Genomic DNA, 27,834 nt, shown 5'->3' on the forward strand with positions numbered 1-27,834 from the left:
CCACTTCTCACCCCCTCCACACCTCCCACTGGTACAAATCAGGCTTAGAGATTTTGGAGCAAGATGAGTCTTTAGCTTGGTCCTGGACCCCCTCCCCTCCTCTCTTTTAAAGGCCTAGTTCTTCTGGTGTGTTAGGGAGAAGGCGGTCTATGTGGGGTGATAATGGAGTAAAGAAAGCTTCTTGTAAATGCACACAGATGTAGTCCCTGTTCCCTTCTGCTTGTTTTCTCTGCCTCTCTTTTTAATACCAACAAGTCACTGGTGCTCTCTTGGGCAGCACATGCCTTTCTTTGCATGGAAGGGGTTCTGTGGGTCCTTTCTTTGTCTAGTTCCCCGATGTCAGCACCCCACTCTTGCCTGCATCCTTCACCTCTCCCTCCTCCCACACCACTGGCATCACACCTGGGCCTTTGCTAGTCTGAGGGCATTAAGAAAAGGCTCTCTCTTGGCAGACACCTGGCCCTGTGTTGGATGTAGGACTGTCTAGGGGTCATGCAGACTGGACTTCAGCATCCTTTGCCCACACAGTCACAGACCTTTATGGATATCAACCCTGAGACCGTCTCACCAGCACATTAGAGACCCTTCAAGCAGTAGACCTATTATTGTTAGGATGAGCATTTTGAGTCAGAGAGGATACTATTAGTAATATTCTGGCATGACCAGCAAAAATGGGGTCTTCTTCAGACAAGGTAGGATACATGATTCTCCAATCTGTGTGGTGTAAATGAGAAGAAGGTTCAAGCTCCAGAACCTTCCATACACATTGGCATATTGAAAACGGATAACCAAAAGGACCTACTGTATGGGACAGGGAATTCTGCTCAATGTTACGTGGCAGGGGAGATGGGAGGGTGGCTTGGGGCAGAATGGATACATGTAATGCATGGCTGAATCCTTTTGCTGTCCACCCGAAACCATCACAACACTGTTAATCGGCTATGGCCCAATACATAGCCCAAGACAAAAGTCAAAGGTTTTTTTGAAAAAAAAAAAAAAAAAGCTCCAGAACCTTCCACAAGTTGGTTTGACGAAGAGGAAATTCACTCCATGTGAAGGGAGCATAGCTGCCCCCACACTCCTTTCTCTGCCCTGCCTCTCATGTCAGTTTCTTTTCTTCCACTCAGTTCAGCTCAGGAAGTGGACAAGTTCATTCTACACCTACAGGAAGAAGAAAGAGTGGCCCACCTGCTGGGTTCCACCTTTGTGAGGAAAGGTCATTACCTCTTCTCTTGAAACCACACGAAGGCGTCTCAAGTGGGGGGTGGGGACTGCAAGCAAGCTGACTCACTCTACAGCTGATGCCCTAGGATGAAGCTCTCAAATTGAAGGGAGATCAGAAATTCAGAAAGAAACATGGTTTATGGTGATACTTGAAGAACCACTGGATCGTTTGCCTTTTTTTTTTTTTTCTGGATCAAGTTTTGCCTGAAGGTAATCTACTTCTTGAAACTTTAGCTATGCGAACTATTAGTAACAAGTTTCCTTTATCATTAGTTAAGTCAGATTGAGCCAGCTTTTCTGATTTGCTGTTCTTCAATCCCTCAGTCATGTTCCACTCTTTGCAACCTCATGGACTGCAGCACCCCAGACTTCCCCGTCCTTCATTATCTCCCGGAGCTTGCTCAAACTCAGGTCCGTTGAGTTGGTGATGCAACCCAACCATCTCATCCTCTGTCATCCCGAACTGACATAGACTGCAGTGCTGCAGGCAGCAGACCCCAAAAGTGGACTTGGCTGAGAGCAGTAGCTGAGGTCAAAGTCAAGGAGGACATCTCTAACCAGCAGGACAGCTGGTCACCCCATGACTTCTTTTATATTCTCACCAAGGCCATCTGCCTACCAAGTTTGCATCAAAAAGGAAAATGCAGAATGTTGAAGACTGATTGCTTCATGCATACATCAGCAAAGCCGTCTAAGAAAGAGACTAATTCACCTAGAAACTGGCTCCTCCGATAGCAGAGAAGGAAAAAATATATAGTTTGCTTCAGAGAAACCCTTTCTGCTTGCTGGTTGAGAATCAGTCATCTGGAAAAGCAGAATTCTCCCCTCCAAACTGTTAGTATAAGCAGAAATGACGGGATGGGAGACTAGAAAGGACTAAAAATGGAATCCATAAACATTCTCAGACCCCCTCCTTTAAAAATTCATCCTGTGAACAAAATGAACCCTCATGTTCTCTGTGAGGAGGCAGGGAGCTGATCAGGGCAACCTCCATACCTTGTGGCATCATTTCATCAGCAGAGGGCAGTGAGGAGCCTGGAGTCAGTTACATGGGTGAGAGGGGTGGGGAAACGGGATGCCCAGAGCTCCCAGCACTGTGCTATGAGAGAGGAGTCCTAAAACCCTGTTCTGAAAGTAACAGTAGCTGACAGATTTTCTGCTAATTAACCATCCATTGGACTTGACTAAAAAACAGATCAGAAGCCTTGAAAAACTGGAAGGGCGTTGTATTTCCTCTGAAACCCCAAGACCAGCCAAAAACAGGCTATGACTACACCCCAGCATCAGTTCTCAAACTAGCTGTACATGAACTGTATTTACTGTAATTACTGCTGTGCAGGTTTCACCCAGATCTCATTACAGCCTTAACTTTGGAGGCGAGCTCCTGGCAATGAAGTTTCTAGAAAGCTCTGCCTGGACTTGTCTGGTAGTCCAGTGGTTTAGAATCCACCTGCCAATGCAGGGAACACAGGCTTGATCCCTGGTTCAGAAAGATTCCACATGCTGAGGAGCAACTAAGCCTGCTTGTCACAACTATTGAGAATAAGGTCTAGAGCCTACATGCTACAACTAGTGAAGGCCGTGCACGAAAGTAAGGGAAGCCATCTCAGTGAGAGGAGCTTCCCAGAGGTGCTAGTGGTAAAGAACACTCCTGCCAATGCAGGAGACATAAGAGACGAGGGTTCAGTCCCGGGGTCAGGAAGATCCCCTGGAGGAGGGCATGGCAACCCACTCCAGTATTCTTACCTGGAGAATCCCATGGACAGAGGAGCCTGGTAGGCTACAGCCCATGGGGTTGCAAAGAGTCGGACGCAACTGAAGTGACTTAGCAGCAGGCAGGCACCTCAGTGAGAAGCCTGTGCACTGCGACAAAGACCCAGTGCAGCTAAAATTAATTAAGTATTTAAAAAATAAAAAGCTCCCCTAAATGATTCTAATGTGAATTTGAGGTTGAAAAGCACTACTCTGCCTTCAGGCCAATCCTGGGTTACTCAACTCCGACAAGAAATAGGCAGCCTTTATGAGAGATGTGCACCCCAAGCAGTGTTACCGGGTAAAATACAGGAATCCCAGTTAAAATTGAATTTCAGACACACAACAAATAATTTTTGTATAAGCATGTCTCAGCAATTGCATGGGCCATCCTTATACTAAAGAATTCTTCCCCCTATAATTATATTTAACTCTGACTACTCTAGCTCCCAAACCTCAGCTCAGATGTGGCTTGAAGAACTTTCCCCAATAAAGCAGAGTGCGAACAATGGAGAAGGCGAGCAAAGCTCTCAGTCAACTGGCGAGTAGGGGATCCTTGCTAGACTGCAGGCAGGGTTGGCTAGACTGTCACCAAGGCAGGCACTCAGCATAGCACTACTGTAAGTACTTAGCATCAAAGCCAGCACCCAATAAACCCTCAACAGGAGTTAGCCATCATCTTGAGGAAATCATTCATGAAAATACATTTCTGTGTACAAATACACATCACCTTGGTATTCATTTAAGTAGGAAAACTTCCTAGACCATATCAATTATGATTTGGTTGTAAAATAATGTGTTAGGGCTTCCCTGGTGGTTCAGTGGCCTTCCAATGCAGGGGCCACGAGTTCATGCCCTAGTCAGGGAACTAAGATGGCACAATCCAGGGGTTAACTAAGCCCTGGTACCTCAACTAAAGAGCCCTTGTGCTGCAACTAAGATCCAACACAGTTAAAAATATAAACAATTCTTAATAAAGATAAATGAAAATCTTTTTACTTAAAATTATTTTTTAATTAAAAAAAAGTGTCAGTTTCAACTTTCCAGGACAGCATCTCCAAGGGAATGTCTGATGTTCTTGTTCTAGGATACTTTTTCTTTCTCATGGTTTCTGCCCCTTTTCATATTCCCCTACTTTCCCCCCAGTATTAGTCTCAATCGGTCATTCTGGCTGCTGGGAAGACAAAATCAAGAGTCACCACAAGGAAAAGGCTGGTTGGTTTACCTTTTATAGAAGAGCCTTCAACATTTTGAATCACGGTCCTGGGCAAAACCACTCGACCAGCATTTGTTGTTTGGCTGCCAGGAGAGGACCAATCACACTGACTGATCCACGTACTGAGAGTGAGGACAGTTACGGAGGAAGGGGAGGGATGTGTGGGGAAGAGGGTGACGGGGGGTCAGAGCAGGTATTCATGACATCACACACTTCCATGGTGGAAATAAATGACAAAGGTTAAATAGGAGACATTAAAGTGAAGGAGGGCCCCAGTGAGTGGCTGGGGAAGGGGTGTGACCCACAGAAGAGGTGCCTTTTGGAGCCCCAGGGTCATCATCCTGCTTCCCCAACTGTCCATCTTCCCTGCAGCTCCCAGGCCACTCAGGGATTCAGCTCCAGGTCGGTAATGTATTCCTGGACCCAGTCCTCACTGGGGTCGGCACAGACCTGCCGGCCTCTTTTGGTCTTGAAGCTGTGGAGAAGAACGGAAGGGTTACACACTGGTGAGTGCAGTGGGGGGGATCCTGGGCCCCCAGGGACCCCCCTCCTTCTGCCCCGGACACCTCAGGGCCTGTCCACATGCTCATATCGTGTCTCCTTCACCCTGGGGTTCACAGACCTTCCTGGGTCTCCTGTGGGGGTCCCCTCGGAGAGCCAGCATCATTGTTTGGCAAATGAGAGGGGAGGACAATTTCCTGCTGTCACCCCTCTCTTCTCCTCCCTCTGCGCAGGGGCAGACCCCCCTAGGACGCTCTGCAGGTCCCAAACCAGGTGAGAAAACATGACAGGGGCCCCCCTGGTGTCCTGAGCTCCGAGGAGGTGCCTCAGGCCAGACCCCCAGGCTCCTTCCCCAGGGCGGGCAGGAAGGCTGGCCCTTACATGACGCCGGGCTGGGAGCACTGGCTGCTGGTCTCATAATAGTCGTCCACGAATTTGCGTGGGATCTGCCGGGAGACGAAGGAGAAGCAGCAGGCGGTCGGGGTGTTGGCACCAACTGTGAGAGATGGGACAGACCATGCTAAGTCCTTGTTCGGGGGAAAGGCAGCCAGCTGCCCCTCGAGGGTCAGGCAGACCTGCAGGAGACAGCGCTGGGGGTGGGGATGGGAGCCGGGGAATCCAGGAGGAAGTGGTGCTATTTCAACTGGATTCCAGAGGAGAGCAAAGGCTACACTGGGAGCCCACTGGACACAGATTCCACCTTTTGTCAGATTCCCGCCTGGGCCTCATTTTCCCAGGAATCCATAAAATGGGCTTCCCTCCCACTGTCTCTCAGAGCCAGAGAATAGAACTGCTACAGACCCCCCTGGGAAGGAAAGTTCTGCTCAGGAAATAGTGTCTGAAGTCTCTCTGAAGCTCTCTGCTTAAGGGCTCAGGTCAAAGACTTCGGCCCTGTGGCCGAAGCCCCAACCAAGAGTGGGGGACAGGCCTAAAGGAAGGGAAGACGGACTCACGGCTGGCCGAGCAGGTGTGGGCAGAGAGGGCCGTGGTGAGCAGCAGGACAGCCAGGGCGGCCCCGCGGAGCTCCATGACGCCGGGCGGGTGAGAGGGTCAGGTGGGGCCAGTGGAGCTGGACCCGGAGACCCAAAGTCGCAGCCTCCTGCTGGGGTCTGAGCTGTGCCCTCTCTTTATAGGCAGCTTTGGGACACTAGAGGACGGAAACTTGTGGAGACCGAGGCGGGGGGGTGTATTTTTCATCACAGCATTGGTATCATGCTGTGAGTGGCAGAAGCCAGGAAAGCTTTGGGTCACCACAAAGGCTCAGCGTATTTGCAAGAACGGTCGTGTTGCTTTCTTGATGGGGAAATGGTTTCCCCAGTGAGAGAAGGTGAGAGGCTGGTGTGACCCTGTGACAAGTTCATGCGGCGCTTTCTCACAAGAGCAGGTCTCTACACCAAGCATCTCCCCACAGAACTGAACCTTCTGGGACCCACCCCCAGCTGTCCCGACAACACAGCTCTGACCTACACCATAATACCATGGAGTCTTGAGAAGGCCTCCCAAGCTAAAACCACACCCTGCAATGGGAAGCAGATCTGGGGAATTCTCAGCTGCAGAAGGGGCCGGAGTGAAGCTGGCCTTTCAGACTTTGGCTCATTCCTGAAACATTCTACCTTAAGCTTTTGATTGTGAGGCATCCATTTTGAAGATACCCATCTTGAATAAGCACATCACCTTATACAGAACTAGATCACGGGCCAGGCTGCCCTACCCATGAAGTTCCCCTTTTAGAAAGTTCTGGATGACCTAGATAACTGACCATTTGAGTGACTTCACTTTTCCCTTCTATACTTTCTCTCTTATCTTTTAAATTCACCAATAAAGAGTGAACCTGCAAAACCCTGGGCACCCCACCCTCACCCCAGCAGAGGCAGAGCCCCAGGTCTGAGCTCTCTCTCTGTGAGACCTTGCTGTGTGGCCTCAGCAGTGCCGTGCACCCTCCAGGACGGTGAGTAACAAACCTTGTCTTTTCAAAGTCCCTGATGGTTGTTGCTGAGGTGTGTATCATAATAAGAACCACAATGGCTGATGCAGCTTCAACATTGGCTCCAGTTGGGAAATGTCAGTGGGGCTCTCACAAAAAAATACAGCCCAGGTGAGTGCCTGCAGGCATCACCATCAACAGGCTGGAGACTGATGCAAGACCGCTGGGCTCTGGGTTAGCTGGACTTACTGGGAGCTAATATGATGAGCTTTAAAATGTTGTTACTCTTTGAACAGCAAAGCTCTCTGCCAGGGATCTCTCCTATGGACATAAACACAATGATGAGGTTGTATGCATAATAGTGTTTGTCACAGCTTATTTATAATAGTTAAAAGATGGCCTATAATTACATGATGGTGTATTCACCTCTTGTAATAATAATTCACCATTAGAAACTGTGAAAGTAAAGAAATTTTACTTTCTTTAAATAACAATATTTCCTATTTCCTTATTGTAAACTCAAGGAGAAAATTCCAAGGTTTGTCTGGTAGCTCAGTGGCATCATTAAAGACTCTGACATCTCCCCTTCTCACATCATTTTGTCGGCTTTTCTTCTTTGCACTTTCATCTCATGGTTCTAACGTGGCTGCTGCTGTTCAGGCATCAGTTCAATTCAGTTCAGTCACTCAGTCGTGTCTGACTCTTTGACCCCATGAATGCCAGGTGTCCCTGTCCATAACCAACTCCCAAAGCTTGCTCAAACTTATGTCTATCATGTCGGTGATGCCATCCAGCCATCTCATCCTCTGTCGTCCCCTTCTTCCCTCGCCTTCAATCTTTCCCAGCATCAGGGTCTTTTCCAAGGAGTCAGTTCTTCACATCAGGTGGCCAAAGAATTGCAGTTTTAGCTTCAGCATCAGTCCTTCCAATGAATATTCTGGACTGATTTCCTTTAGGATTGACTGGTTGGATCTCCTTGCAGTCCACGGGACTCTCAAGAGTCTTCTCCAACACCACAGTTTGAAAGCATCAATTCTTTGGTTCTCAGCTTTCTCTATAGTCCAACTCTCCCATCCATACATGACTACTGGAAAAACCATAGCTTTGGCTAGATGGACCTTTGTTGGCAAAGTAATATCTCTGCTTTTTAATAATGCTATCTAGGTTGGTCATAGCTTTTCTTCCAAGGAGTAAGTGTCTTTTTATTTCATGGCTGCAGTCACCATCTGCACTGATTTTGGAGCCCCCCCAAAAAATAAAGTCACTGTTTCCACTGCTTCCCCATCTATTTGCCATGAAGTGATGGGACCAGATGCCATGATCTTAATTATCTGAATGTTGAGTTTTAAGCCAACTTTTTCGCTCTCCTCTTTCACCTTCATCAAGAGGCTCTTTAGTTCTTCTTCACTTTCTGCCACAAAGGTGGTGTCGTCTGCATATCTGAGGTTGATATTTCTCCCAGCAATCTTGATTCCAGCTTGTCCTTCATCCAGCCCAGCATTTCTCATGTTGTACTCTGCATATAAATTAAATAAGCAGGGTGACAATATACAGCCTTGACGTACTCATTTCCCTATTTGGAAGCAGTCTGTTGTTTCATGTCCAGTTATAACTGTTGCTTCCTAACCTGCATATAGATTTCTCAAGAGGCAGGTCAGGTGGTCTTGTATTCCCATCTCTTGAATTTTCCAGAGTTTTTTCTGATCCTCACAGTTAAAACCATTTCTGCCCTTTATTGTGCCCATCTTTGCATGAAATGTTCCCTTGGTATCTCTAATTCTCTTGAAGAGATCTTTAGTCTTTCCCATTCTATTGTTTTCCTCTATTTCTTTGCACTGATCACTAAGGAAGTCTTTCTTATCTCTCCTTGCTATTCTTTGGAACTCTGCATTCACATGGGTATATCTTTCCTTTTCTCCTTTGCCTTTCACTTCTCTTCTTTTCTCAGCTATCTGTAAGGCCTCCTCAGACAACCATTTTGCCTTTTTGCATTTCTTTTTCTTGGGGATGTTCTTGATCCCTACCTCCTGTTCAGTGTCATGAACCTCTGTCCATAGTTCATCAGGCACTCTGTCTAACAGATCTAATCCCTTGAATATATTTCTCACTTCCACTATATAATTGTAAGGGCTTTGATTTAGGTCATACCTCAATGGTCTAGTGGTTTTCCCTACTTCTTTCAATTTCAGTCTGAATTTGGCAATAAGGAGTTCATGATCTGAGCCACAGTCAGCTCCCAGTCTTGTTTTTGCTGGCTGTATAGAGCTTTTCCATCTTTGGCTGCAAAGAATATAACCAATCTGATTTTAGTGTTGACCATCTGGTGATGTCCATGCGTAGAGTCTTCTCTTGTGTTGCTCAGGCATCAGGTCTTCACAAAAAGTCTCATTCACAGGTATAGGAGTGAGTCTTAGAGAGGCAGAGAAAAAGCAGTGTTACTACTGCTTTTAATTCAATTTTTTAATCATAATTTGTGATGCTAACTATAGATTATCCTCAAAGGTAGTAAAAATTAATTTTAAGTATATAGGAAATAGAAAAATACTGTTTCATTTCTGAAAGTTGGGTAGGCAGCATGGCAACTGTAAGTAAGAATATGAGGAGTTTTCATCTACATTCTTCCTGTTTTATTGTGGCATAAATGAATTCTGAGCCATAATCTAAATACAATGTCTTTGCCTAAAGGTAGTAAAAGTTCTATTACCCAAACTTAAACCTATTAACTTCGTTTATTTCTTTCAAGTGCAGTTTTCCCCAGGCTTTTGATAGTTTTAGTTACTTGCTTTTTACCAGGGGAAGGGACATAATTGTAGTCAAGATATGGATGCAATTTTGTAGTTTTCTTACTTATACTTAATATTACAAGACTTTTCCAAATCATTCCAGTATTTTTAAGAGTTGCTTAATTTACTCACCCATCAACATAGTGCATTAATATTATCATGCGCTACTGTAGCACATTTGAACTGTTTTCAATTTTTATTTGCTACAAATACACTGCACCAAATATCTATATGCATAAAACTTTTTGACAAATGAAGTGTTTGCCCATAGGATATTTTTCTAGTTGTAGACTTTCTGGGCCAAAAAATAAAGACATTTATGGCTCCTGATCTATAGAGACACCCTATGTCTAATATGTGTTCATTTCTATACCCAACTGTTAAACAAGATGGTGGCATATTGTGGGGACTGGTGAATGTTTGATGAATGGAAGGAGTGGATTTAAAAGCTGACTTCATCTACCATGGTCATGTCTGTAGCCCAGACTTCCCCAACTCCATTCTGTCCATCTGAGTCTGGATCAAACACAGCTCAGGCTACTGAAGACTCTACGGCATCAGTAGATATGTCACAGTCAAAACACCTGTGAAGAACATTAGGAATGTCTGCTCCAAGAAAGGCAAAAGGGAATGGCATGATCCCTAAAGACCTGTTCGTGGTAGAAGACCAGCTAAGCTTGGTCCCTTAGTGACAGCAACTCCTGGCTCCCCCCACCTCTGTTTTCACGAATCATTTCCTCAGAAGCAGTCCGAGCAACATGATGTCATGGTCCTTTCCACCCAGGATGCGGTTTCCAGTGGGGCCTGTGTGCTCAGAGTGCTGTGGCATCACCCGAAGGTGTCACCCTCTGTGATCAGCACAGCTGCAGCAGAGCATCAGATCTGCTCTGTGGGAGGAATCATTAATCTGTAGATCTTTCCATGTCCTTACGGCTCTGACACTAACATCACCTCACCTCCTGTCACTGGCCAAAACCTTTCCAGCCAATCAGCCCCAACAAATGAGCAACTGGGCTCTTCTTGGATGCTCTGAATGTCTGTGTGACCCCTGGGACCCCAACATGTGCAACTCATAACAAGACACCATGCAGCAACTTCCCCTCTGGTCACACCAGCCTCCAGCTTCTCATGCTCTAGAGTTGCTTATAAAGGGACAAGGATACAGGATGGACTCCCGAAGGATGCAGGCAGCAGCACTTGCCCCATTCCATCTTGGCTTTGCCCTCTTCCAGCCCATCATCAATGATTTCCCCACGCATTCCCCATGCTGCCCTAGTCCACCATCTCCTCACCACAAGCCTCAGTTCACAAGTCTTGTCTATATCACAAGACTCAACCCTCAACCTTTCTGCCTTTTAGAATTGTTTCTCAGTGCTCTGGACAGATGTCTAAACCACATCACTTAAGCCTATGGTTGAGATTCACCACATGAAAGCAAAAAACTTCACAGAAGCTTTCAAAATACTCCAAGCTGCTCCCCAAACTTCCCAAGAACTTGTAGCTATCCTAGCTAGGCAGAAGAGGACTAGGACCCACTTTTAGTGGGGAAATTGAGGTCTAATGCATTCATTCAGCTCAGTTCAGTTCAGTCACTCAGTCATGTCCAACTTTTTGCGACCCCATGGACTGCAGCACACCAGGCTTCCCTGTCCATCACCAACTCCCAGAGCTTGTTCAAACTCATGTCCATCAAGTTGGTGATGCCATCCAACCATCTCAACCTCTGTCATCCTCTTCTCCTCCTGCCTTCAATCTTTCCCAGCATCAGAGTCTTTTCCAAGTAGTCAGTTCTTCGCATCAGGTGGCCAAAGTATTGGAGTTTCAGCATTCATTAACAAGATGCAAATGCCAGGTCCGATTGGTTCCTAGGTTGAGCCAAATGACAGAGTTCCCTGACTCTCACAAGGAACTCCACTCTTTGGGTGATGTACAGAAGGTGGCATCTTGCTGGCAAATGTCTCTGTGGACCAGATGAAGTTCCCCCAAAAGAGATGGAATAAGGGCTGCCTGCTCCAATAGCTGTATTCCCTGAAGAGGGAGCCAGAGACTGAGAACAAGACAGGCAGAGATTCAAAGCAGTAATTCAAATTAAAGAAGAAATGCTGTTTCCTTGGTTCATTTTGTGTCTTACCCTGCAGCCCTGAGCACTGATGTCTCCACCAACTTCTGGCTGGCCACCCTCCGAGAGGGAAAGAAATTGACCTGGCTTTTCAGGGGCTCTTGATAGCCACTTCCTCATGGTTAGGGTAATTACTTCAGTGCCTGCTGCTTCTCTTATTTCTATTCAGAGTTGCCACAAATTTGTTGATGATCATGGTAGTACCCACAACCTTCTACCCTGGTATCATATCAGGATCATTCCCACTTCCTAGAGACAGGCAAGTGTTGTGGAGGAAGACAACCCATGGGACGTGGGATGAAGAGCAAATAAGCACAGATAGCAAGTTTATTTCTTTCTGGTTTTTTTCTCTTCCCAGGATGTTTTGCATCTTGCTTTTTAATATTTAATATTAAAAATCAAGTCTGTCATGGGCATAGAGAACATATATGTGGTACCATAGAAGAAAGGGGAATGGGATGAATTGGAAGATTGGGATGGACATATATACACTACTATGTATAAAATAGATAACTATTGCAAATCTACTATATAGCACCAGGAAATCTACTCGATGCTCTGTGGTGACCTAAATGAGAAGGAAATTCAGAAAGAGGGGACATATGTAAACACAGAGCAGGTTCACTTTGCCGTGCAGCAGAAGCTAACACAACATTGTAAAGAAACTATACACCCATAAAAATTAATTTAAAAAAATTAAGTCTGTGAATGTCACTCTATTTGTTTAAGAGGCTGGCATTAGGATCCTAAACATTAGCCTTTATGTCTATCATTGATTTGCTCTATTATTCTAACACTGTAGAGTAAGTAGTTTAGTGTCGGTTATTTTATCATAGATAAGCTACCCCAAATAACACTGTCCTTAAAGTTTTCCCCATTTATGAGTTCATTTCCATAGTGTAGATTCTGAAAAAATAGAATTTCTGGTTCAGAGTATGGGCATTTTTAATTCTGCTGACCCTCATCCAGTGTTCAATGCAGACTTCATTGTAGGGCTGCGATGGGTATTTGACAAATAGACCAGTTACTGGAAAGCTAATCCTGGCTTTCACCATCCTTGTACCTCCAGGCTTTCCAATTCTGTTCTTTCCACCTAGGAAGTGGTTAAGCTCACTTATCCTTCCTGAGGCTCAGTGGAGATTTTACCCATCACATTTAGACACTGAGGACAATTGTGGGAGTGTATCAGGGCCTCCCACTCTGTGGAAGAAGGCTCTGATCACTCACTTCAGAGAGAAATCTGTCACATGGAAAGGAAACAGCTAAGGCTGATCCCTGGGCAGTGCCAACTTCTGGTCCATCTGGAGAAACAACTTCCTCATAAGCAACAAGCAAATTGGTAACTGAACTATGTGCTATGTGCTCCCTAAGCTCCTCTGGTAATCATAGGCAGCACTGGGTGGTAAACTTACATGATACCACTACACTTAAAATTCCACCATAGATACCTCTGACTTTTAAATTCCTGCAGCCCAGGACATCTAGAAAAAGAAGAGAAGACAGCTCACATCCCAGAAGGAGACACGCAGCAGTGAGTTCCCAAGCCCCTTCTCAGCTCTGCCCACACTCTCCTGCCTGCCTGTCCAGCATCATGAAGGTCCTCCTGGCTGCCGTCTTTGTCTTTCTCTGCACCGTGGCCCTCTGCTCCTATGCACAAGGTAAGTCTGCTATCTGCTCTCCATTATCAGTTGCTACTCATACTCTAGTCCAAAGTCCAGCCCGCATGCCGTGGCTTAAGAACCCTCATGTGAAATTAAAGAACATTGAATGGGGTTTCAAAAATGACATGGTTGCTTTTTTCAAGAAGCTTCAAAAGGAGTGTATTGATTTGGGCTGTGGGTTGGAGTTAAGAGAGGTTTTATCCTACATTTTAGGTGAGAAACTTGAAGTCTAATGTGTTTGCTTGTTAGCATGAGGTAGAGGGGACTTCCTCGGTGGCTCAGTGGTAAAGAATTTTGCCTGCTATGCAGGAGATGCTTGAGATGCTGATTTGATCCCTGGGTTGGGAATTTCCCCTGGAGGAGGGCCTGGCAACCCACTTCAGAAGTTTTGCCTGGAGAATCCCAAAATCAAAGGATCCTGCTGGGCTACAGTCCATGGGGTCACAAAGAGTCAGACACGACACAAGTGACTTAGCATGCACTTATGCTTTAATTGATCAGGAAAACATTTCCACAAAGGAAGCTGGGAGTAGGAAGTAGACTATCTAGGGTTTAGCTCCCTGTAGAGAAAGATAGAGACCAAATGAAGAGACAAGTCCAAAGACAAGACTAGGGATATTAATGAGAAACCAGCAAATGAAAGAATCAAATGATTCCCAGTGTTCCTGACCCTCTGGGGCTTGACTTCGCTCCTGCATAACTGTTATTCTTGTTCCCGTACAGAAAGGGTTTACACCCCACCCACTTGCTGTTTCACCTACGTCTCCGGGAAAATCCCCCACAGAAATGTGGTTAACTATTTTAAGACCAGTAGCAACTGCGCCAGACCTGGTATCATGTAAGTGTCAGTCCTTCTGTTCAGCCCTGGGAAGACTCAGGACATGGAGGCGGGGGTGAGGAGTATCCACAGGGGTCAGAGCAGGGAGCGATCTCAAGAGCACCAGTTCGTGGAAAAGGGTCGTCCTGGGAAGGTGCTCGGCACTCTTGGGGCCTTTTGTGCATTCAGGTCACTGGGCTGTCTCCTGACATGGGGTGAGGGCTGCAGGGAGCCAGGGAGGATGTGGCCAGAAGCAGAGGGAAGAGAGGAAAGGAAGGGACAGCAGAAAGGAGGTGGCCTGAGGTTATCTCCATAAATCCCACAGGGACGAAGATGCAGAGGCCACAGGTGGTCAAAACCATCCCTACTCATTCTCTGTATTATACGTCTGCCCTCTCCACAGCTTCCTCACCAGAAGGGGCCAATATGTCTGTGGCAATCCTGCTGACAGCTGGGTCCAGAAATACATCAGGGACCTGAAGAAGAGCCCCTGAGTGGTCCAGAAGGAACCCACTGAAATGTGGGTAGAGACTGGGCAGCAGGGACCTGAACCAGGGGACTGCAAGCCCAGAAGTTCCCTCTCCCATGCGTCCCTCTCCCCTCCACTCACCACATTCTGGAAACTTTCTTTACTTTAGTTGAGCTACTGAAATGCTGTAAATCATTTTATTCATTTGTTGCTTTCTCTGAGAAATCCTATGATTTCCTCTCAATGAAATCCCTCTCATTCCCAAGCCCCTTCCCAGTCAATCACGCAGAGGCTGATGGGTAATGATTTACACTCCTGTCTCTGGGTAGACCTTGGACCACATCCATCAACAGATGCTTATTGAGTTTTTCTGAGACTTTTCCGCTGTTAAAAATGTTAGAATAATAAAGATTATTCTTGTTTCTTAAATATATTTTAGACTTTTGGCTTCACTTTTTTTCCCCCCGTGATAAATCAGTTTCACTGGTTGGAAAGAATAAGAAAGAATGCTTAGAGGCATCTGAGCAGAAAGGGAAGTCAAGAGAATGAGGATAAGTGTCATTACAACCACACCAGCTTTATACCAGCGAAATACTTCTTGTAGACCAGGAAAAAAGCAAAGGATTAAAAACAAATGCAAACTAACGTGCACCAAGGAAATCCATCACTTAAATAGAAGACATTACTTTGCCAACAAAGGTCCGTCTAGTCAAGGCTATGGTTTTTCCAGTGGTCATGTATGGATGTGAGAGTAGGACTGTGAAGAAAGCTGAGCACCGAAGAATTGATGTTTTTGAACTGTGGTGTTGGAGAAGACTCTTGAGAGTCCCTTGGACTGCTAGGAGATCCAACCAGTCCATCCTAAAGGATATCAGTCCTGGGAGTTCATTGGAAGGACTGATGTTGAAGCTGAGACTCCAATACTTTGGCCATCTCATGCGAAGAGTTGACTCATTGGAAAAGACCCTGATGCTGGGAGGGATTGGGGGCAGGAGGAGAAGGGGATGAGAGAGGATGAGATGGCTGGATGGCATCACTGACTCGATGGACATGAGTTTGAGTAAACTCCGGGAGTTGGTGATGGACAAGGAGGCTTGGTGTGCTGCGATTCATGGGGTCGCAAAGAGTCGGACATGACTGAGTGGCTGAACTGAACTGAAAGCATTCGAGCATGCATATTTATGCATTTTAATAAATTCAGCTCTCTTACGGATAAGGACTAACAGCTTTTGAGGACTTGCTATGAACCACAGCCTGTACTAAGGGATTTACATGCATGGTCTATTCTTCAAAATCACTGTGCTGTGTGTACTCTGAGTATCTCCCTTTGACATATGAGAAAACAGTTTCAGTGAGCTTGTCCAAGGTCACACAGCTAGTAACGCTGTGGTCAAATCTGCAGACGAGAGCAAGGCCCACTCTCTCCACTAAACACTAAGAAATTGTGTCTCAGAGTTCCACTTGAAGCAGATTTACCAGGAATGCACAATTCCCTGGCAAGAGACAGACTATCTCAGTGAGCCAGAAGTGAGTTGTTGGTTAAAGAAAGGATAGAAATCCAGAGATAGCCTGGCACTGAGACCTCTTCTAGACTGAGGATGTTTGCAGTTAAGAAAAGGTGGCTAAGAAGGTGAGCTGAACCTTTCTCAGCCTTACTGGACTGGTGGAGAACAAAGTACCAGGCTGCCCAAATGAAGGAACCACAAGAAACCATCCTCTGTCTGGGCTGATGCCTTAGGAGGAAAAGTAAACGAGAAGGAAACCATCCCTTGAACAAGAGGAGGTCAGCTCCCATCATTTGGGGAGTTTAGAAAATCTCAAACTCATTGAATATTTTTAAATATGATCCCAGATGCTGATGCCACAAATGCCTGACAAGGAAGCTTGAGCTTTTTGGTGAGGGACTGGAAGTTATCGTGAGTATCCTTGCAGATATGTAAAAGTAAAAAATGAATTCTGGAACCAATAAATGCAAAAAATGAAATAAAACCTCAGAACAGGTTAAAACCAACAGAGGAAATACCGGTAAAGTTCAAACAGATCAAAATGAAGCAAGGGGAAACAAAAAACTAAAAAATACAAAAGAGAGGATAAGAGCCACAGAGGATAGAGCAGAGCATCTGTCGTCTGGGCGACTAGAATCTCAAAACGAGAGGAGAAATGGGAGTTGGTTGTATGACTCAGGGAACTCAAACAGGGGCTCTGTGACAATCTAGAAGGGGGAGAAGAGAGGGAAATGGGAAGGAGGTTGAGGAGCGAGGGGACACAGGTGTAATTGTGGCTGACTCTTGTTGATGTTTGACAGAAAACCACAAGCTTCTGTAAAACAATTATACTTCAATTAAGAAATAAAGTGGCAAAAAAAAAATAAGAGGAGAGAGAATGAGACAGCAAATGGATCTGAAGAGATAATGGCTAACAGTTTTACAAAAAAGCTGAGAGATATAATTCTGAAGATACAAGCAGGGAGGGCATTATCCCCACTGCTATCAATGGGCCAAGTTTTATATCAGCCACTCCTACCCTCAGTCCTAGCTGGAAAAGGAGAAATACCACTGATGCTGGTCCCTGTCTCACCAGCCAATCCTGATGGCTTGATGAATGGTGTGTTCTCTGGGACTTCCCATAGAATATAATGTGGATGGTCTTTCAGCCTCACATGGTACATCTACTCCACCATGCCCACTTCCACAGTCATTTTTATCCCTTCCTTCTCCATCTGTCATGAATTCAAATATTTTAAGTTCACTCCACATGAGTCATTGATTTCTCTAGGATTCTGGAGCTTTCCTGGCTGCAAAATCACACCAACCTCTGGGATCCTTACCAGGAAGTAATAGCCTATATCCAGAAAGAGTACTCTTAAGTCAATAAGTTCCCCCTAATCCATTCTTGTGTTCCAGCTTCCTTGATCAAGCACCCTCAAAATCGAGACCCAAGATACTCTTCCAGCTCAGGCTGGTACATGCATGCTAAATTTTGCTGTTCCTTTGGAGTTTAGTTCCTTTCCTCTCTTATCAGAAATATAATTTACTGACATGAGAAGACTATGTAACAAAAAGATATGGAAAATATGAATGGTCCTATATCTATTAAGGAAATAACATCAGTAATTTAAATTCTTATGCAAAAAAAGAAATAATCTTCATACCTAGTTGGCTTCAAAAGCACATTTGGCTTCAAACATTTATTGACAAGATAATGGAGAGAGAATAGTCTTTTTAACAAATGGTGCCAGAGAAACTAGACATCCATAGACCAAAAACAAACAAAACAAAGACATCTTGACCTTCACACCTTACACAAGAATTAACTCAAAATGGATCGTGGACTTAAATGTAAAATGAAAACCCACAAAACTTTTAGGAAAAAAAAAAAAATGAGAAAATCTTCTGGACCTAAGACAAAGCAAAAACTTCTCAGTTTTGACATCCAAAACACAGCCCATAGAAGGAAAGATCTATAAACTGGACCTCATCAATTTTAAATTTTTGTTCTTCAAAAGACCTTGTGAAGAAGAAGAAAAGACAAACTATAGAAAGGGAGAAAAGTCTGCAAACCACATATTTAACAAAGCACTTATATTTGGAATATATAAAGAACACTCAAATCTTAACATTAAGCAAACAAATGAACAATGAAATTAGAAAATGGATCAAAGTCACAAACAGACATTTCAGTGAAGGATATATACAGATGGCAAATAAGCAATGGTGGTGTGACTGTGTTTTTTTAATCTTTATTTTTTTAAGATATTGACTGAAGTAGTGCAGTAGGCAGAATAATGACCCCTCTCTCAAAGAAGTCATGTCCTAATCTCTGGAAACTGTGAATATGTTACATTACACAGCACTGAGGAATCAAAATAGCCTTAAGCTGATTTGAGATAGGGAGATTACCCTGGGTTATCTGTATGATCCAGTGTCATCACAAGGCTCCTCACAAGGGTAGCAGGAGTGTGAGTGTCTGAGTGAGGCAATGTGAGGAAGACTTGATGGGCCATTGCTGGCTACAGACAAGGAAAGTGGCACAACCTCTAGAAGCCATAAAAAGCAAGAAAATGGGTCTTCCCTTGTAAGTACAGGCTAAGTTTCTTCAGTTGTGTCCAATTCTTTGCAACCCTATGGACTGTAGCCCACCAGGTTCCTCCGTCCACGGGGATTTTCTAGGCAAGAATACTGGAGTGGACTGCCGTTTCCGTCTCCAGAGGATCTTCTCAGTCCAGGGATCCACCATGCACCCTTCATGTCTCCTGCATTGGCAGGCGGGTTCTTTACCACTAGTGTCACCTGGGAAGCCCCAAATAGCAGAGGAGGGCGTCCCTCCAAAAAGGAAGGCAGCTTTGCAGATATCTTGATTTTAACCCAGTGAGACTCATTTCAGACTTCTGACCTCCAGAACTGTAAGAGAATACATTTGAATTGTTTTAAGCCACTAAGTTTGGGGTCATTTGTTACAGCAGCAACAAAAAGCTAACGCAACTGAATCGCTGTGCTGTACGCCTGAAACTTACATGATACAGTAAATCAATTCTACTTCAATTTTTTAAATAAGTAAAAATAAAAATAAGAAGCTAACACAAATACTTATAGATAAAATGATACTATAGTGGTTTTAAAACAGGGCCAAGATTTCTTTGACACTCCTCTCATGCAGAAACAGAGATCTAGAACCCCTCTCCTTGAATCTGATCAGGCTTATGACTGCTTTGACCTACAGATTATGGTAGAAGAGATACAATAGGACTTCTGTGACTAAGTCATAAAAAGCCAGGCAGCTTCTACCTTATTCACTTGGAACACTCATCTTTGAGCCTTAAGACTGCAATCTAGAAGGGCAATATGTACACAGCTCCAATGAAATTCCCAGCCCAGTCACAGCATGTGACCAAGGAAGCCGTTGTAGAAGTGGATCTTCTAGCCCAGATGGTGAGGGCTATTTCTGACCTGGACTGCTGGTGGCATCATCATTGATATCACATCTGTGTGGTCAGATCAGTTGTGAAAGAACATCAGCACCTTCTGCTCTGTGGGGAGCAGCAGTTAGCACACACTTCACAGATCTATCTGTCTCTGAAGGGGGCCTGCTGCAATACCAGCTCCTGGCCACCCTCTAACTAGGAAATCATTTCTTCAGAAGGACCTCAAAGAACAAGCAATTTCATCAGAAGTGTTTCCAACCAATGGAGAAATTGAGATATTCGTGCAGATACTCTGAACCCCTCTGTTAACCAAAGGGTGTTGACAAGCCTGGGTTGTGCAACGGACAGCATGACACCAACACTGTGATTAAAATATTCCCCCCTGTCACCCCCAGTTTCCGTCTTCAATGCCGTGAGGTTTTCTCTCTACAAAGAGAATTGGCAATGGCTTGAACCCAAGAAGGAAGTCACTCTTTCCAGAGGGTCCAGGCTCTCATATTCTACCAAGTGGTTCAGAAAGGAAGAGCAAGGGAGGTTAATTTCACTTTATAGATAAGATAATTGAGGCCAAATTCACCGAATTAATTGGCAAGAGGCATACTCCAGGTCTATTTATTTCTCACTGGGCCAGTTAAGTTCAGATTCATGTGAGTTACTCCCAAAAGCCCTGGTGTCTTGGAGACAGAAGAGACAGCCCAGGTTTGATCCCTGTTATTTTTAGTGACATCATGGGCTAGATGAAATTCCCTCCCTGCAGAGATGGTAGGCCAGATAAGGTATTTTTATATACTGGTTCATTTAGTCCTCAGAATATTACTAACGATGCAAATTTTATTGCACCCCCAGTTGATAGAGGAGGAAACGAAAGTTCAGAGAGTTTAGATGAACTTCCTTATGGCTGTGCTGTTAGCAATGCTGTGTAGTTAGCAATGTTGGATCAACCTGGGTCCACCCATGTCCCATGCTCTTAACCATCAGATCCCTGTCTCTCAAGGTGTGGTTCCACCTGAAACAGTTTTAACCTGACATTCCCTGTTTCAGTTGGTACTCTGCTTGCAGCTAGCCAAGAGATCATCCTCCTGGGTGGGCAAAGGTAAGATGATTCAAGTCCCTCTCCCCACTGTGGCAGCTTGGCTTGACGCGTGCTTATCAAACCAAAGTCAGAGTATAGGCAAAGTCTCTCTCTCTGTCATCCCTCTCCTTTCCCCTTACCCCTACTCAGATACATTCAGGGCACATCAGCAAATATATTGTCTATGTTGAAATCTACCTAGGTTTTGAGATGACTCCCTCTATCCTTCACAGCACCTCCAATCTCTACAAATATTTCCCTTGGTGTTTCCTCATCTGCATTTATGGGAGTGGTGAAGCAATAACATTCCCTGCCCAGGGCAATGATTCTCTCCCCGTCTCTTCAATCTCCGGCTCCAGTAGTCTGGAAGGATGAAAAGAGATACAGGGATAGTCCTGCCATCTCCAAGGGATGTTGTCTCTGGAAGGGATATATGGAATTGTCTTTTGGGGGTGAGACAACAGTTTTTTGCAGGGTGAATTTCCAACCAACATGTTATTAAATTACATAGAAAATTTCAGGAAGATGGAGGGCAGTGACACTGCCTACTGCTGGGAAATAAAGGAGAAGAATTACTCATAAGGTTACAGTAGAACTCTGAGGCTTAGGCAATCACAAGTATGGCCCCAATTTTAGGAAAGATATACCCAACTTGTGTAATGGTTAATATTCTTCACATATCGAAAATTTAGAAAAATAACAAACATATTACATATCTAAGTGTATAGAACACACAATTTTGCTTTTAAAAGAAATTAAAATTTCTCCTTTTCCTTTTCTCATTATTTTTCCTTACTACTCTTAGTCCATCCAGAGGAGGTTTGATGGCACTGAATATAGCAGGTAGCCAGGGAGCTTGGGGTGCAAATGAAGAGTGAGCTCCATGCCACATTCTCCCATTTCCAGACAAGGTCATGGCTCCATCCACATCAGAACATTTACATTTACTTCCTCAGACATCTCACTATTTTTTCTCTTATGTCCAAAGACTTGTACACAAATGTTTGTTCAAGTTTTATTCAAATACCCCCAAGTTTCATTCCAAATAGAACTCAAATAGCTTTCAAGTGGTGGATGGATAAACAAATTGTGGTGCAGTTATTCTGCTATAACACACATTCTTAAAAATCACTGCAATGTGAGAAATTGTGCAATAAAAACCATAGGGCTTCAGGGAAATAGGGTTGGGACACAACACTCAAGCACTTCCTCAATGACACACTGGAAAAACTAGGAATCTAATAAAATAATAGCACAACTTTATATATGTGAAATAGTTAACATAAATAAAACAGTAAATATGATACTTTGAAAAAAACCCAAAGTTTGCTTGTGGAAGTGAGAGTCGGAGGGTTGCAGCTTGTAAGTTATTGTGAAGTTGTAGAAGGAGGGTTGTCTAAAATCAGAAACTTGTAATTCGAGTTGTGGATGGGTATGGCTCATAACATATGCAATGAACTGAGGTAGATGGTAGGCATTTGAGTCTGTGTGTGTGTGTGTGTGTGTGTGTGTGTGTGCGTGCATGCTGTAGTAATATATACCTATGAGGCCTGTTCACCTAGTGTTTTTCATGGATAAAATCACATGCAAGCAAATGGAATAACTTGTTTTATGCTTAAATTGTTTCCTAATGTGTCAATCATATTAGAATAAATTAACATTTTCTAAAGAAGTATTATAGCAGAACTAACTATACATTCACACAGTGGTATATTACTCAGCAACAAAAAAGAGTCAACTACTGATACAGGCAAAAATATAGATACATGTCAGGAGCATAACATTAAGAATCCAGACTGAAAAGGCTACATATGGAATTATTCCAGTAGGATGAAACGATAAGGACAGAAATCTGATCAGTGACCAGTATAAATTAAGAGATGGGAATTTCATCAGAGACACTAAAAACCTTTAAAAAGGATCAAAGAGGAATGTTAAAAATGAAAAACAAGATCTTATAAGTGACGGGTACATTAGCTAGGCTAACAGCAGACTAGACAGAGCAAAGAACCGGTAGACTTGAAGATAGATCAATAGAAAATATCTAAATAAGATACCAAAAGTGACAAAGTGTTGAAAATAAGAAGAGTGCATTCAAGATATGTATAAAAGTACCAAATAAAGAAATAAATATGTATTTATTTATTTAATGTAAATATTTATGTAAATTTAATGCAAATATTTATTTAATAAATATTTATTTATTATAAATATTGTTTGTCGGAGTATCAGAAAGGGTGAGAGAATTAGGAAGAAAAAAAAGAGTCAAAATCCTTAAACTACAGATCCACAAAGCTCAGGAGCCCCAAGCAAGATAAATACAAAAAGCAACTACGCACAATAAAATCAACTTCAGAAAATGCAAATTCTATACATATTCATGTGTACATGGGACATTCACCAAGACACACTATATCTGGGCCAAGAAACAAGTCTCAATAAACATCCAAGAATTACAATAACAGAGTATATTCTCTGACCATAGTAGAATGATTTAAATCTGATTGATCTAATTAGAAATCAAAAGCCATAAAATATATAGTAAACACTCAAATATTTGGAAATAAAGAATGCAGTTCTAAATTACTCATGCAGCAAAGATAAAAATCACAAGAGAAACAAGAAAATATTTTTAACTGAATGATGATGAAAACACATGATATAAAAACCTGTCATTTTGAAACTAAATCAGACCTACAAAAGTATTTAGAGCTTTTAATATTTCTATTCAAAACCAGAAAGATATAGAAAAACTAAATAAATCATTCACCTTATGAAGCCAGGAAGAATTGAGCAAGTTAAGCCCAAAGTAAGTTCATGGAAGAAAAGAAAAAGATTGCCAAGCAATGAAACAGAAATCAGAAAAGAGAAAAATCAGCGAAGTCAAAAATTGGTCATCTGGAAAGATTAATGAAATTGATAAATCTTGTTGTTTCTCATACTTTTCTCATTGGGTCCCTCATCAATTTCCCATTACAGACCAGCAGCTTATCCTTCTATCCTGTTGCTATGTCAAAGCCAGTCCTCCTGACTCTCCATGGCAGAGACATCTTGAAGGACATGGAGTGGGCACAGTCCACAAAGCACAGACAGGTGGGCGAGGAAACATCCTGGAAAGGACCAGCCCCGTGGGGCCCTGCTAGGTGTGCAGGACACAGGAGAGGTCCCTGGGAAGTTTTTGCATAGGCCCAGGGCCTACCAGGGGTCAAGGAAGAGCTACCTTTGTGCAGAGGACAGGAAGTAGCAATGAAACAAATGTCTAGGGAGTCTTGGGGCTTGAGGAAATATTTCTCACTCTGAAATTAAACTGAATCTGAAATCCCCAGTACAGAGAGAAACACAGAGTAGAAAGGGAAAGAATCCCACAGATATTCTGCTCCTAAACTGTTTCTCTTTTATGCATTTTTTCCTTTTACCACTGTTTCCTCCATATAAGAGACTGGAAAGTCTGTGCCAACCCCAGCAAGGTGTGAATCCAGGAAAACATCAGCAATTGGAATTGGACCCCTGAGGGGTCTACAATCAGCAGGGAAAGAGTTAGAGACATGAACAGATTGGCTACAGGGACCTGAGCCCGGCAAGGTCCCTGAGATCTCACGAACCACTTCCAGACAAACTCTAGGACTCAGTTTCCCTTTATGTTAAATTTATGTATGCTATGTTCCGGTTGTAACTCCTTTCCAACTCCAAATTGTATTATTTACAAAATGTGCTGAAATATCATGGCCTGCTCTCACATCCCCTCACCTTGCCCCTTCAGTCACACAGGGATTTCAGCGTCTGCAATCAGCTGGGTCCGGGGCAGACATTGTAAGAAATTTATCAAACCAGCAATATTTATTGACTATGTGTACCCAGTTGTGGATTCTGGATTTGGAAAGAATAAAGTTGTCCTTCCTTCCATCCTCCTGTGTGTCTCCCTCTGAATTTAATTAAATATTAAATTTGAGAAGTATTAATATTAGAGTGCTGGCACTGTGTCTGGGTCCTGCGGCTTTGGAAAATGCTGTTGTCAGACTGTATAGTAAAAGTGTTACCAAAAGAGTATGTGGGGTCCAGCTGTTCACTGCTCAAAAGCCAATTAAACAGGTCAGGTGGGTAGAAAGGAAAGCTTACTTTCTTTCAGATCCTGGCAACTGCATGGAGGGTGGGGGTGCTGAGCAGACATCTGTCCAAAGACTGACTCCCCATCACTGGCAACCAGTGGGGCAAGAGCTCTTACATTCAGAAGGAGGGGGCTATATGTAGAAACAGCACAGTCAGCTCTGACAGTCATCTTCAAATGGATCATTGGTGGTGCGACCAATGTCATCTTGGTTGTTTTAGGTACAGCTAATCTTCATTTCCAGGGTCGGTTTGTTTCCACTTCTTTGGGGTCAGTTCTCAGAATTGTGGCAGCTTATGTGGTGGGTACAGTCTGGGTCATCATGTAATTAAAGTATTGGGGTTTCAGTATCCATAAGATAGCTCACAGGATATGGTTCAGAATATTAGCTACAGTCCTTGAGAAGGAACTAAAGGTCCTTAACTATGCTTAATGACTATGTTATTATCATTTGATCTCCTTTGACAGCTTCCCTCTGTTTTTGCATTTCTCATTTCTCTGATTAAACTTATTCTCTAAACAGAAAGAGAAATTAAGGAAACAATACCATTCACCATTGCAACAAAAAGAATAAAATACTTAGGAGTATATCTACCTAAAGAAACAAAAGACCTATACATAGAAAACTATAAAACACTGATGAAAGAAATCAAAGAGGACAAATAGATGGAGAAATATACCGTGTTCATGGATTGGAAGAATCAATATTGTGAAAATGAGTATACTACCCAAAGCAATCTATAGATTCAATGCAATCCCTATCAAGCTACCAATGGTATTCTTCACAGAACTAAAACAAATAATTTCACAATTTGTATGGAAATACAAAAAACCTCGAATAGCCAAAGCAATCTTGAGAAAGAAGAATGGAACTGGAGGAATCAATCTGCCTAACTTCAGGCTCTACTACAAAGCCACAGTCATCATGACAGTATGGTACTGGCACAAAGACAGAAATATAGATCAATGGAATAAAATAGAAAACCCAGAGATAAATCCACATACCTATGGACACCTTATCTTCAACAAAGGAGGCAAGAATATACAATGGATAAAAGACAACCTCTTTAACAAGTGGTGCTGGGAAAATTAGTCAACCACTTGTAAAAGAATGAAACTAGAACACTTTCTAACACCATACACAAAAATAGACTCAAAATGGATTAAAGATCTAAATGTAAGACCAGAAACTATAAAATTCCTAGAGGAGAACATAGGCAAAACACTCTCTGACATGAATCACAGCAGGATCCTCTATGACCCACCTCCCAGAATATTGGAAATAAAAGCAAAAATAAACAAATGGGACCTAATGAAACTTAAAAGCTTTTGCACAACAAAGGAAACTATAAGCAAGGTGAAAAGACAGCCTTCAGAATGGGAGAAAATAATAGCAAATGAAGAAACAAAGGATTAGTCTCAAAAATATACAAACAACTCCTGCAGCTCAATTCCAGAAAAACAAATGACCCAATCAAAAAATGGGCCAAAGATCTAAACAGACATTTCTCCAAAGAAGACATACAGATGGCTAACAAACACATGAAAAGATGCTCAACATCACTTATTATCAGAGAAATGTAAATCAAAACCTCAGTGAGGTACCATTACACGCCAGTCAGAATGGCTGCTATCCAAAAGTCTACAAGTAATAAATGCTGGAGAGGGAGTGGAGAAAAGGGAACCCTCTTACACTGTTGGTGGGAATGCAAACTAGTACAGCCGCTATGGAAAACAGTGTGGAGATTCCTTAAAAAACTGAAAATAGAACTGCCATATGACCCAGCAATCCCACTCCTGGACATACACACCGAGGAAACCAGATCTGAAAGAGACACGTGTAGCCCAATGTTCATCGCAGCACTGTTTATAATAGCCAGGACATGGAAGCAACCTAGATGCCCATCAGCAGACGAATGGATAAGGAAGTTGTGGTACATATACACTATGGAATATTACTCAGCCATTGGAAAGAATTCATTTGAATCAGTCCTAATGAGATGGATGAAACTGGAGCCCATTATACAGAGTGAAGTAAGCCAGAAAGATAAACACCAATACAGTATACTAATGCAAATATATGGAATTTAGAAAGATGGTAACAATAACCCTATACACAAAATAGAAAAAGAGACACAGATGTACAGAACAGACTTTTTAGACTCTGTGGGAGAAGGTGAGGATGGGATGTTCAGAGAAAACAGCATTGAAACAAGTATACTATCAAGAGTGAAACAGATCACCAGTCCAGGTTGGATGCATGAGACGGGTGCTCAGGGCTGGTGCACTGGGAAGACCCAGAGGGATGGGATGGAGAGGAAGGCACGAGGAGGGATCGGGATGGGGAACACATGTAAATCCATGGCTGATTCATGTCAATGTATGGCAAAAACCACTACAATACTGTAAAGTACTTAGCCTCCAATGAATAAAAATAAATGGAAAAAAATAAATTAATTAATTAAAAAAAAAAAAACTTATTCTCTGACTAAAGTTTTCCACAAACAAAAGGCAGGCAAAAGACATGGGTGGGGGGCAATGACCATAGGGTCCTACTCCATTTCAAAAGTGTGCTTAGCCAAGGACCTAGCACACCTGCTCCTAAACACATCCCCCCACATACCCTTGCACATGTACACTGGGGAAGATGCACAAGAATACTCACAGCAGTCCTTTTGGCATTAGCAGAAATAAATTAATAAAATCAATTATTAGCAAAAATTTAAATGGGAAAATGAAAAATACCTCATGGTATATTCACATGCTGAAATACCGCCAGGAGTGAAAAAAATGTACTACAGCTAGATACAGTAACATGGGTGAATTTCAGAAGCATAATGTTGAGAAAAAAATGCTATGAGAGAATACATATAATGATTCTACTCGCATAAAGCTCAAAAATATACAAAACTAAAAATACATTGTTTAAGATTCAAGTATACTTGGTGAAACTGCAATGGGGAAGGAACTTCGTATTCTCACACAAGTTAATCACTAAAGGGATATTGCTTTTAAGCTTAAATTATGTACAATGACCCATCTTTGGGAGCCCTGCCTCCCATGTCATGATCATCAAGCTAAAATACCATTGTTTAGCTCATAGGAAACTTCCAGACCATGCCCCTCCTGTGAATGGCTGCCAGACAGGAGAAATTAGCACATCTCCTCTGGAGTCTGATCAAAACCAGTACCTTACTCCCTCCCCTTCCAGTGTAAAAGGAGGCTGAATTCTAACTCAGGATACATGGTTCTTTGGGACACTAGTCCACC

The 27,834-nt window shown here is 43.2% G+C and overlaps 2 protein-coding genes and 1 long non-coding RNA gene across 5 annotated transcripts in view; 1 reads left to right on the forward strand and 2 right to left on the reverse strand.

The window, feature by feature from the left end:
• Positions 1–4,189: 4,189 nt before the first annotated feature.
• On the reverse strand, positions 4,190–5,944 carry LOC133056894 (C-C motif chemokine 3-like). The gene is made up of 3 exons (XM_061142761.1): positions 5,647–5,944; positions 5,075–5,189; positions 4,190–4,667 (listed from the first exon to the last, which is right to left on the reverse strand). The coding sequence occupies exons 1-3, from the start codon at positions 5,720–5,722 to the stop codon at positions 4,577–4,579; spliced, it is 282 nt and encodes a 93-aa protein (XP_060998744.1). The 5' UTR covers positions 5,723–5,944; the 3' UTR covers positions 4,190–4,576.
• Positions 5,945–6,445: 501 nt separating this feature from the next.
• LOC133056895 (C-C motif chemokine 3-like) lies at positions 6,446–14,899 on the forward strand. 3 transcript variants are annotated; one of them, XM_061142762.1, is made up of 4 exons: positions 6,446–6,641; positions 12,991–13,177; positions 13,904–14,018; positions 14,401–14,899. In XM_061142762.1, exons 2-4 carry the CDS (start codon positions 13,111–13,113, stop codon positions 14,489–14,491), a joined length of 273 nt encoding a protein of 90 aa, XP_060998745.1. In that variant the 5' UTR covers positions 6,446–6,641; positions 12,991–13,110; the 3' UTR covers positions 14,492–14,899. The 3 variants fall into 3 exon arrangements, with proteins under 3 accessions (XP_060998745.1, XP_060998746.1, XP_060998747.1); XM_061142763.1 differs by lacking the exon at positions 6,446–6,641 and adding an exon at positions 12,760–12,858; XM_061142764.1 differs by lacking the exon at positions 6,446–6,641 and adding an exon at positions 12,850–12,898.
• Positions 14,900–18,390: 3,491 nt separating this feature from the next.
• LOC133056896 (uncharacterized) overlaps positions 18,391–27,834 on the reverse strand; it is a 41,486-nt gene continuing 32,042 nt past the window's right edge. The window contains exon 3 of the long non-coding RNA XR_009692927.1: positions 18,391–18,866. This is a non-coding gene — a long non-coding RNA (uncharacterized LOC133056896). The remainder of the gene's footprint in view (positions 18,867–27,834) is intronic.

This window comes from Dama dama, chromosome 5 (genome assembly GCF_033118175.1).
Source record: "Dama dama isolate Ldn47 chromosome 5, ASM3311817v1, whole genome shotgun sequence".
NCBI lineage: Eukaryota > Metazoa > Chordata > Mammalia > Artiodactyla > Cervidae > Dama > Dama dama.

Coding starts and splice junctions, on each gene's coding strand:
- LOC133056894 (XM_061142761.1), bottom strand. CDS start 5,722: ATGGAGCTCCGCGGGGCCGCCCTGGCTGTCCTGCTGCTCACCACGGCC. Junction 5,190..5,646: donor CCACACCTGCTCGGCCAGCC/GTGAGTCCGTCT, acceptor CATCTCTCACAG/TTGGTGCCAACACCCCGACC. Junction 4,668..5,074: donor TGCTCCCAGCCCGGCGTCAT/GTAAGGGCCAGC, acceptor TCTTCTCCACAG/CTTCAAGACCAAAAGAGGCC.
- LOC133056895 (XM_061142762.1), top strand. CDS start 13,111: ATGAAGGTCCTCCTGGCTGCCGTCTTTGTCTTTCTCTGCACCGTGGCC. Junction 13,178..13,903: donor CCTCTGCTCCTATGCACAAG/GTAAGTCTGCTA, acceptor GTTCCCGTACAG/AAAGGGTTTACACCCCACCC. Junction 14,019..14,400: donor TGCGCCAGACCTGGTATCAT/GTAAGTGTCAGT, acceptor CCCTCTCCACAG/CTTCCTCACCAGAAGGGGCC.